Below are 12,174 nucleotides of genomic sequence, written 5' to 3' on the forward strand. Positions count from 1 at the left end.
TCCAAAACATTACAATATTGAATTATAATTTAATTAACATCACATACAATGTTAAAATATATTAACAGTTAAAAATCACATTTAAAAAAAATAAAAAAAGTGTACAAAACTTTAACATTTTTGACAACTGTTGATTTATGGTTGTATAATAAACATATAAATTAAAATCTAAGATTTAATTATTAATTTGTACTTTGTTAACAGCTAGATACAAAAATCTCACTAAATGTCATATTCATCAATAGAACTTAAGAATGAGAATAATAGTACAAATTATTGTATATAGATGTGCTTACTGAGAAAATACTATAACTAAATTTGATTCTATAGTTATACCATAAAAATTCCTAATCTCTATGTTAAAGTTTTATAACTGAAATACAAAAATTCAATACATTAAACCACTTATACAAATGTTAAGATCACAAAGGTAGATGTTTTACAGTTAAATTAATTATTTAAAATTACATTTAATTTTAAAATCAACGGGTTCAGACGAATAAAGCGGTATTTTTGATTTCTATACATAATTAGTTGTTATAATAAACTATCTCTAATTGGATTAGTACATTTTAAAATTATAAATACATTTGAATAAAAAAGCAAATATTAAAAATATAAATCTCAATTTTAAAATTAGGATCTGTTAAAAATTTACATTAGTCATAAAAAATTTTTTTTTACAAAAACAAAACATAAGATGAATTTGATTAGGATATTTTAGTATAGTATAGTTTTATCATATAATAATGTGAAAATTATTATGTATATATCTCAAATATTTTCATTTATTTGATCACCTACCTTTATTTCAGCTAAGATTTTCATTATTAAAAAATGTTACTTGTTTTGAGTATGCCGCTGCAATATGGTATGGAGGCGGAACTCTTTGTGTGTTCATTTTTGGTTCATATATTTTTTCCTGCAATGAAGAATTTTGGATATTTAATTTTATTCCAACTATTTAACTATAATATTTATACATACTGGCTCAATCACACAATTTTTCATTTGATAAAGTTGTTCCATTTTTTCCGCTTCATGATCTATTATTGAGCAATTATCAATTTCAGTAGGAAGTTGTGTGTCAAATTCACTTGATAATTCCTAAAAATTTAAGCGTTATTCTTAATTAACTTTTTCCCATTTCTTAAGAAGACGTTATTTCACATGTGTTGTTTCTGTCTTACTAACACATAACATACCAATATATGTTCAGCAGTTTTAATTTATATAGCTTAATTAATATAAAAAAATAATCAAACTCTAACGTAAGAAAATTATTTGTGTACTTTCGTTGGTTTTTTACAATATTTAAATTTTTGAGGGGATTATAAATGTTATAAATAGAGCTAGAATTTCAATGCCTTAAAAAAATCAAAAAATGCCCTAAAAAAATGGTATTATACTCTAAAAATTCTGAAGGATGCTCCACATTTAAATTTTTTTAATTAGCTTGATATAAATTTGGTTTAAATGAATACATTTAAAAGGATTGTAACAAAATTTTACAGATAGAACTGATCATTTTGGATTTCTTTAATCTGGAAAAAAATTATTTATATCAATTATTATACTTTTTTTTTATAGGTTTAGATTATATATTTATTTACCTGTACCAATATAGTTATAATTTGTTAAATGTATATAAAACTCATGTGAACGCATGTAAAAATCTTAAATTTAAATTTTGGATTCAAAAACTTCAAAAATCCTAAAATTCTCTAATAAATTAGAGAAATGACTTTAAAATTGTAAAAAAATGTAAAATAATGCAAAATTAAACTTCTTAAACCAATTTAAAAATACATGAAACGTGTATGTTATAAAACGAGCATTGCGTAGCTAGATTTGGAAAACAACGTAAAGTGCATAAAAATTTATTTATTTATTCATACTATTGAAATGTTTTTATCTTTGAGTTTGATAGTAGGGAATTCGCTCTATTTTTAAAGCTGATAACACAAATTTGGAAAATGGAAATGTTGACATAAATACAAATTTGGTATGTTGTCGTCCAGTTTATTGTAACATGGAGACAACATCTCATGTAATGGTCCTCTTAAATTTAAAAATATATAATTAATTGTCAAAAAGATAAAAAGTTTGTGAGTAGTGTTAGGTTAGTAGTGTTGTAGCACTGCTACTTTCATTTTACTAATATTTTATTTTATTATTGTAAATATTAAAATAATTTTAATAATTTAAAAAAGTATTACATTATTTTTTTTTTTTCCTTTCCAATAACATTTTTGCAAATGCTCTCATTTTTTTTGGATGTGGTGTAGGAACTCTCATTAAATTTCCTGGTTCTTCTAAACCAGAATCCTCAGTAAACCTGATTCTTGTATTTGTTTTAAGAGGTTTATGATTTTGATCTTTAATTTCTAGAAAAAATATTGTATATTATATAATATTTTATTTTATATGTATTAATAACAAAAAAAAAATAAATAAAGTTTACCTATATAACTCTCTTCTCTTTGTGGTAATAAATAACAAGTTAAAATATGTTTTCCAGTCTCATGTTCATAATCATTTTGTAAAGGTGTCAGTGGTTTGCTTTGATTTTCGGAAAGCCAAAGTGCATTTAGATTTTTTAACTTAAGAACTGAAAGGGGAAGATTTGTTATCTTGTTTTGTGTCAACATTAAAACAACTAAATTTTGTAAGCTTCCAATGCCATCGGGCATACTTGATAAATTATTAGATCGTAGGCTGAGTTCTCTTAAGCTTCTACAGCTACAAATTTCTAAAAACAAAAGAAGGCAACCATATAATTAAGTTTTTATTATGAAAGTCTGAAATATTTTTTAATTTTAAATATAAAAAAACAAATTACCAGTTGGTAAGCTGGTTAATCGATTGGCATCCAAACGTAAGGTATTTAATCTTCTCATTAAACCAACAGTAGGTGATAAAGTTTCTAAACAATTGTAAGAAGCATCAAGTTCTTCTAGGCACTGAAGACCTTCAAAAATACTATTCATTTGTTTCAGACAATTATGATCCACCTTCAATGTGACTAAATCATGTAAGTGTTTCATTGAATTCGGTAAACTCTGAAATTAAGTTATGATAAAATAATTGATAATACAAATTAAGATAACAGAAGTAAATTTACCTTTAAATTGTTAAATGATAAATGTAGATCTTTTAATTTTGAGCAATATTGAATATCTTGATCAATTTTTGAAATTCTATTATAACTAGCATCAAAATACCATAGTTCATGTAGATTGCTAACATCCTAAAAAAAAAAAAAATATGAAAATTAAATTAAAAAAGTAAATGTTAGATAAATGTTTTTGAGGTGATGTAAATAATATAATAGACAACAGTAAATTTAAATTCCTATAAAATATCATGACTATTCTTGGTAGCTTCCTAATATTGTAAGATATGGTAAATCAGGTTATCAGGTATATTTTTAAGTATATTCATCATTCAACAAATTAACAAAATATTGAGAATTGTTCAGTTTTATAAATGTAACTTTTTGTATTCAATGCCAAATACACACAAGCCATTCATCCGAATATAATTCGATATCGACAATTTTTGTTTCAAAAACTTCCCCTAATAACTGTCCATAATTATATTCTTTTTCCTCGTTTTAAACTCTAATCAAAATCATTTTCGAACACTCATTTAATTTCTCTATTATTCGAAGACTGCTTTCAAAATATTGCAACATAAATTTAAACACCAAATTGTATGATTTCCATGTTCTGTTAATTTGCCTATAGTAATTAATATTAGTATTATTACTATATTTATATTACCAATAGTCTTAATCATGATAACTAATTCATATAGAATCCCATTTATCAAATGTCAATAAATTTATTAGTTAAAAATTTACAATCAGTACCTTAATACGTGGATATTAGACCTAATCAAAATACATTTCTTTTTTTTGTTTGCCTCTCACCCAATGTAATTTTAAGCGTCATTGATAATTTTGATTTTTCATTTGATTAACACGTGATTGCAGCTCAATGATTATTAAAATTGTTTGTAGTAAGTGTTTATAACTTTTTAGATAGAGACTTCAACTGGGAAAATTAATAGAGGTTTAAAAATCCTTCAGGGAAACACTTAATTTTACCAAGAACAAAAATTACAGTGGGTAGGATGCTAACAAAGAAAAAAATATTTTATTTTGAGTAGGTCTAATAGATATACAGGCATACAGCATATACAAATACTGTGGTAAACCACATAAACAAGAATATAAAACAATATTTTCATATAATTAGTTATACTTACTGAAGGAATGTCAACAATATCATTGGAGTCAATCCACAGCTCATGTAATCCATAAAGATCACTTATTGCAGTAGGCTAAAACCATAAAAAATGTCATAATTTTTATTATGATTGAGTTTAAACTTTAATAATATTCAGAATCATACTCACAAAATCAATGAAGTCATTTTGTCCGATGTCAAGTCTATATAATTGCATCAAACGTGAAACTGCTTTGGGTATTTGAGATATTTTATTATCCCTTAATTCTAATACTCTTAGATTGATAAGTCTACCAATGTTTGCTGGTATAAATTCTAATTGTGTGTCATTTAAACAGAGTTCTTCTAAAGACAATACTTGCGTCAAAGGTATTGGGAATATTGAAATAGGGTTAGCACTTAAGTTTAAAATAGAAAGTCTTTTACAATTCTTAATGTTTTCATCAATTGTTGATAAATCTAAAAAAAAAAAAAAATATTTTATAAAAAGGCCTACAACAATTTAATACATTTTTCTTACAGTTTCTGCTCACATCTAGCTCAACAAGATTAACCAAAGATCCAATTGCTTTTGGAAGATGTTCTAATCTATTGTCACTTATATGTAGTACTTTTAGCTGACCGCAATGGAATAAAGGTGAAGGTAAATCTTTAATCTAGAAAAAAATAAAGAGTAGGTATCTACTATAAAATAAAAACTTTTTTTTAACAATTTAAATAGATGCCTACAAAACTAAATAAATAATTTTTATATTACAATAATTGCTGTTAACAACGGTTTTAGTTTCTGACTTCTAAGTGGATCGATAAAAGTATTGATTTTACAATGATGATTTTTATTTTTTGTGTCTTATCACCTTTTGGGTCAGTAAGAATGCTTTGAATTTCTACTTTAGCATCTTTTCTGGTATGAAAGTGATCTAGTTGGTACTTATGAAGGTCAATAGTAAAAAATTCCAAGTAATTATCAAAAGCGTAGGTCAAAACAAAAAAGAAACGAATTTTTACGCAAAATCAATTTTTTACAAAATTGTTAAGCATTCATGGCGTAACTCAAAATCTAAGAACTATAAGTAGGTACTTTAAATGTTCACCAAATGTTTTCAACAGCATTTGCAATACATAGTAAAATTAAAAATAATATTTTACCTTTTTTTGAGCTATTTATAGAAAAATTTATTTTTATTTAAGTATTTTCAATTAAAAAGTTTTCCCTCAGTTAAAATACTCGAAAATTTAATAAAAGGTTCCTATTAAAAGGATGTGACACCGACATTTATTGTTTAAGTCTTTCAAGTGTGAAACATAGCAAATTTTACGCTCAGCAGATCATGTTAAGATTCGTTAGTATAAAAATTAGAGAGAATTGACATCTTATAAAATTTTAAGGTAAAATTGTTATCTAGGCAATGTCATAGGCTTTTTATTATATTTTAGTTTTAAAGTGAGTTATGAATATTTTAAAATTGTAAATTGTCTGTACATCTTTCAATACTCATAACTCTCTTTAAAATAAAATTATAATAAAAAGCCTATGACATTGCCTAGATAACAATCTTACCTTAAAATTTTATAAGGGGTCAATTCACTTTAATTTTTATACTAACGAATCTTAACATGATCTAGTGAGCGTAAAATTTGCTATATTTCACACTTGTAAGACGAATGTCGGTGTAATATTCTCTTAAATTGTTGTTACTGGAAATTAAAAGAAAGTGAAGCGTATATCCAGAATAAACTTTTATGAGCGTCTGAAGTTAGAATTTTGATAAAATCATGAAGATTTGCAAATTATTTTAAGTTAGAAATTCATTTTTCTTATGTCTATTTATATCTAAAATTTGAAAATGTAATACAAGATTCCTCATAAGATGTCCTATCTTTAACAAAAAAAAAAAGTTTCTATCGGAAAGTCAAATTAATTTTTTATGAGCGTTTAAAGTTAAAATGTTGTTGATATTGGACATTCATCCGTAAATTTTCATAGAACTATTTTCTTATTTTATTGTAATTCAAAAATAGATAGGTAACTATAGCTACTGGAAATTTTTACCAAATGTTTGTTGTATAATATTTTAAACATGATAACATTTTCAAAATATTTTGACTTGTTTCAAACTATTTGACATTTAAAATTTAGAATTTTTTGGATTATTTTTCTATACATATCAAAATCTTGAAAATTGTATGTAAGGCAATTGAAAAATATTAAAAACGAATGGGCATACATTTTTTTTATAAGCATTTATATTCCAAATGTTTACGTTTAACAAAATCTCAAAAATTAGCATTTAATGTTAAAAATGTTCAAATTGATTAGCTAATAATCGAAAATTTTAAATAATTTTTCTCATAAGTTGATTACTGTAATAATGATTTAAGTTATTCTGTTATAACTTAAAAATATTATTCGTGGGTACATGAAACTTATAAAGTACAAATTTATTGTATACACAATGACATATTTTTGGCAAAGATTAATTCAATCTATTATAATAATTACTAATGTAAAATAAAATCAATAGTAAAAAAAAATATTTTAACATCAATAATATCATAAAATATACAAATATGTAGGCAGAAGACAGTCTCTGCTCAGAACTGTATTTTGAAAACAATGGTTTTATATTATTGAATTCAAATTTAACACATCAATTACAGTGACTCCTCTAGACACACACTAATAAGTATTTAAAAGTATCATTGTTCTCAGTGGCGTAGTGAATGGTAATTTCAGAGGCAATTACCTCTCAGATTTTTCTTAAATAGAGGGATGGGTGATAGTCGGTGGGTCCCCTAGTAAAATGTAATATGATATACTCAATAGATAGTCAATAATTATCTGAAATATAATTAGTTATATTATATTAATACATTATTATACATTAATACTTGGGATATTTGTAATTTGCCAAAGGAAAATTTTCAGTTCGTCACACCACTGATTGCTCTACATATTATTGCGTATCAACTATTTTACTATAGGAGAGTATACAATAATGTAAACATTAATAAACATTTAGCTAGCTAAATAATATGAACTGTTTAACTTTGGCATAAATATTTACATGGGAGATAAGTATTAATTTATAAAATTAACTATATAGGTACTAGGTATATAGGAATTAGAATACAAATATCAAATATTCTTATACAGCGAAACCTCCCTTAACGAACACCTCTAAATAGTATACATATTTTACTAACCCTCTCAATAGCGGATAAAATTTCAGTGACTGAAAGTGTCCGGTATTTAGAGGTTACACTGCATACGCTTAACCATGAATTTAAGTACCTAATTGATAATACTTACAACTTAATAAATAATTCATATGATATAAATATACCTTGTTATCATGCATTATTATTGTACATACTCACTATATTATTGTTATGTCCTCAAGTTTATAGCAATGAAATAAATAAACAAAAGTTATTAAAAATAGTAAACTCTTTTAGTAGGTAACAGAAATTGGGTAGGTACATTTATATTAATTATGTAAATTATGTAAAACTATCATAAACGTTTTGTTTCCTTACATGATTGGAAGATAATAATAATTTTTCCAGGGTCCTTTCATATAGAAATATATGTAATGGTACATCAACTAGATCCGAGTTGTTCATATCTATAAAATCAACATAATCTTCATATTGGTGGTTAGAGCTTTTCCGGCCAAAGCACGATAAAAGAGACATGATTTTCCTAAAAATAAAAATAACATTGTTTAACGTTTATAATTAATCAATTGTATACAAAATGTTTTATACTTACATTCATCGGTTAAACATGTTCACAAAAAAAATTAAGAAAATACGATAAGTTCAACTTGGTGGGAATCTGTTTTAAAAATGCGAGTGTTTGATAACCGCAAATGATATGAACGCAAACAAAAAAAAGGGAAACTGGTTTGTGAACGTTCTAATCTGGTTCCAAACATGCCTCCATAAAAATAAATCCACATAGTATTGGAGGCTCCAGACGTTCCAGTTGTGATAAGAATTACGCTCAGATACAAGCCTGCAGCTAGCTATAATACTGGCTAATGACTAGGTAAATTATTACTTATTTTATAATAAGTTTGTGGTTATTCATATTTTTCGAAGGTACAATTAACTAGGTTGACCGTTTTGTATTTAGAGCGGATCGATGAATGTGTAGGTCTAATACAATGAATAAATACGTAGGTACCTATGTAAAATACTTTGTTTTATCTATGTAATTTGCTTTTGGAGAAGGTAAGTAGTTTCTAAATTCTGGTAGAAAATTGGATATAGTTGGTACTGTATAGGAGGAGTTCAAAAGTAAAAAAGCGGGCAAGTGGGTAACGCTCTGCTGTACATTAGATCTAGATGTCTAGAGAATTCACTGTAATGGATGTGTTACATTTGAATTAAATTATATACAATTATTGTATACGATTATACAAAATACTATTCTGAGCGAAGACGGCCTACCTATCAGCTTATAATATTTTATATTAATAAGTAATTGTATGGTATTATTGTGATTAAAGAAATTTATTTTACTATTAGACATTATTAGGTACTAAATTAGTTTAAATTAATTTTTGCCGAAAAAATATATATGTCATTATAAGTCATTGTGTGTATATAGGATAACAATATATTTTAAAAGTTTCTAGTACCCACGAGGAACGAATAATATTTTTTAATTACAACAAAATAACTAAAGTCGTTATTCTTTGTTTAAATATCTATTTTCATCCTAATTTGAACTTAAAATGTCTATAAAAAACTCTGTGTTCATATATTTTTTAGTTTTTTCAGTCACCGTTGTAGATACTTACGTGGAACATTGTTTTGAATTGTCATTGCTTAGGCTGTTGAGCTATAAAAATTGAACATTTTATATATTTTTAATTTTCAATTTGATAAATTTAATGTTGTAAACATTTGAATTAAAAATCCTTAAAAAAAAAATGGTGCCTATGTATTTACAATATTTTTAAACTGATAACATAACAATATATAATGGACCATGTATTCAGTTTTCAATCTTTTTGACACAACGAATACAATTTTACTGACATTAATAAAAAAATCTGTACATAAATAATATATAAATCATCATGGAACATCATACAACTTTTTTATTTTGAATATTTTTGGTATTCATCATTATAGTTAGTTAAAATGTAAATCATAGACCATAGTAAAAAAAATGTAGGGAATTGAATTTTAGTTAGCACTAGCAGGTAAAAGTTTCAAACACATTGTTTTTAAAACTAATATCTGGTACCTAGTTTTACTGACATTGCCAGTATATAGGTACTTGTTCATCATTACTTCTCTCATAAAACTTCTTTTTTCGGTCTTTCTTGTATTAAAATAACGGTTATTTTCATTAATGATATACAACAATAAAGGAATCAACTCGTATATACCTCTTAAAAGCCACGGAATCAAACTTTAGGTACTTATTGGGAATCAACTCACACGCAGCCTTTATTATTGTCGGCATTTATTAGTTTATTAGTTTATTATCTGTATTATTTATTTTTGTAAAAATTTAAATTTTAAATAATTTGTTGATACCTACTTACATAAAAAATAATCATGGCTGTGGATCTTTAATATTTATCAACTGCTATTATAAAAACTTATGAGGAACTTTGTATTAAATACTCAAGATTTTTGACAGAGCAAATAATTTTTATCACAAATAAATAAAATCAAAAAAATAACTAATAAAAATCGAAATTTTTACCGGAATATTCCTGCTTAAGCCTTTTTTTCACGTCCAGTTTCATTACCTACTGTAATGACGTAAAATTACGATAAATATAAAAACGACTCCTGTCAATAGTTGTATTAAAATTGGATGTTAAAATAATAAAATTACAATATTACGTATATAAAAAAGGCCGAGAAGTCATCCGGATTCCGGTTGGCCGAAAAGTCAACAGGTTTGGCAGGTATTGATCAATTAGATTTATTGAGGTTTTCGATTTACCGAGTGTTTGGCTATGAAAATTGTATTACATATATACAATATACATTGAATTTATCATTTATTATACATTTATTTTGACATATTTTTGTATTATATATTATAATATTTTATGTTATTTAAGTAAATAAATCAATGTTGCATGATTTTTTCACCAGTTTAAGCTGCTGCAATCACTTTATTTTTATCGGCGAGCAACAAACACTTGTACTTTACGGAATCCATATCAGACTGACTACGTCTTATTCGATTTCAACAAAAGTTTACCTATTGCGGTCGTCTGCAACTAAGAGTATTTTTAAATTTTTACCACAATTGCCCGCCCCCCTGCCCTTCTTTGTTACGCCTTTGACTACAGTCATAATCGTTTGAGTACCTGTACGTTTTTGATATTCGATTTTGGAATCCAGTCTGACGGATTTGAGGTAGGTACTTTTAAGTATAATTATACCTATGAAATATGAATAAATTTGATATTTTAAAAATTAGCAACATTTTAACATTTCATGTCGTAAATTGTAATACGGATTCGATATACATATTTTGTTAGACAAATGCCATCTATTGTACCGAGCATCCTTGCTTTCATATTAAATTCCATCTGTAATCCTCGGGACTGCGTTGAACAAATGGAAATATTAACAATAATTAATTTCAAATTTGATATGAATTTGAATTAGTTGAAAATAATTGTCTATACTTGCATATTTTTCTAAGCACATTATTGCTCACACAGTCACACACAATATTCTTACCGACATGTATCCATCTGATTTTTAATAGTGTTAAAATAAATAAATTATCCTAGAAATTTTGAACTAAAAATTATTTAAATTCTTTAAATTTTTAAGAATATAAATGAACGAAAAAAGGAAGCAATAAAATCGTTAATGTTCGTCTAAAGATTAAAGAACTATACATGTTCCCGTTAAGTTCCTGATAATTGAACGAAATCATTGGAACGAGTTCCTAAAATTACTTAAAATGACGTGCATTAACTATATTATGTTCCACATTTTAAGATTTCAATATATATATATATATGGAATTGGAATAGTTCTATTGGAATGGAAATATGGATTGATACTCTGTTGTGAATAATTACAATTAAGTAATGTGCTTCAATTACAATTTAAAATGCACCAAAACATTAGTTTACGAAAGTAGTATAATAAGTATAAAGTAGGTATACGTATAGACATTATAATATGGTATAATTATTTGCATATACCTATATAAGTATTGAAATATATTATATTATTATTTGTGCTAGTCATACAAATATTGTACTTTAATACTTATTTAAATAATATGTGTATTTGAAATTTGTTTACTAAAATTGTTTGAAAATTATTTACTAATATATACAAATTTATTCTTATAATCTGACGATAGTTGTTTCTGACAGATTATAATAGGGGTACGTATACGTTGATATTACACAAAAAATACCTTGAAAAAATAAAAAGAGAATCATGTGAAACTTCAATGATTACATATTAAGTAAAAAGTAATTGATCATTGTTTTAGAATAATTTTTAGCACGCTTGAGAATATAATATCTTAACGAGAAAGATGTACACGAGGTGAACGAGACTTAAATAATATGATGTATGGTTGGTAAATATATAAAAATATACATATTCCTAGTTCCCATACAAATTATGTAATAATTAATTACATTGTTTTGGATCTTAAATAACAATGCGTGATATAATTTGAATTATTATGTATGTATTTAATATTACTTTCATAGACAAATCATTTCTATTGGTCTGGATAAATATGATATGGGCGATGGTAAAATCTCCCGGGTCATCATTATGTTTACCCGAAGGAAATATGTTAACTCTCCCGAGTTATTTCTATACTGCAAACAATTATAGGCTATATGGACCAAAAAATAGATCTTGATGTTTTTTTAAAATATGTATGTTCATATTAGTA

At 25.4% G+C, this 12,174-nt stretch overlaps 1 protein-coding gene across 3 annotated transcripts; it reads right to left on the bottom strand.

Moving 5' to 3' along the window:
- Positions 1-145: 145 nt before the first annotated feature.
- Positions 146-8,334, bottom strand: LOC132932733 (erbin-like). 3 transcript variants are annotated; one of them, XR_009662878.1, is made up of 11 exons: positions 8,029-8,334; positions 7,794-7,959; positions 4,774-4,909; positions 4,423-4,712; positions 4,273-4,347; positions 3,125-3,250; positions 2,843-3,062; positions 2,465-2,752; positions 2,220-2,387; positions 988-1,107; positions 146-922 (listed from the first exon to the last, which is right to left on the bottom strand). XR_009662878.1 is itself a non-coding variant. In XM_060999094.1 (10 exons), coding segments are annotated over exons 1-9 (1,470 nt in total). In that variant the 5' UTR covers positions 8,031-8,334; the 3' UTR covers positions 987-1,107; position 2,220. The 3 variants fall into 3 exon arrangements, 1 of the variants encoding a protein (XP_060855077.1); XR_009662879.1 differs by lacking the exons at positions 7,794-7,959; positions 8,029-8,334 and adding an exon at positions 7,601-7,644; XM_060999094.1 differs by lacking the exon at positions 146-922 and having other exon boundaries at positions 987-1,107.
- Positions 8,335-12,174: the final 3,840 nt, after the last annotated feature.

Source organism: Metopolophium dirhodum, chromosome 1 (assembly GCF_019925205.1).
Source record: "Metopolophium dirhodum isolate CAU chromosome 1, ASM1992520v1, whole genome shotgun sequence".
In the NCBI taxonomy this organism is placed as follows: domain Eukaryota; kingdom Metazoa; phylum Arthropoda; class Insecta; order Hemiptera; family Aphididae; genus Metopolophium; species Metopolophium dirhodum.

Bases quoted from the DNA above. Each gene is read 5' to 3' on its own strand.
- LOC132932733 (XM_060999094.1), bottom strand. The intron at 4,910-7,793 runs GTAAGGAAACAA...ATTTTTTTCTAG, and splicing joins TATTATTATCTTCCAATCAT to ATTAAAGATTTACCTTCACC. The intron at 4,713-4,773 runs GTAAGAAAAATG...TTTTTTTTTTAG, and splicing joins GCTAGATGTGAGCAGAAACT to ATTTATCAACAATTGATGAA.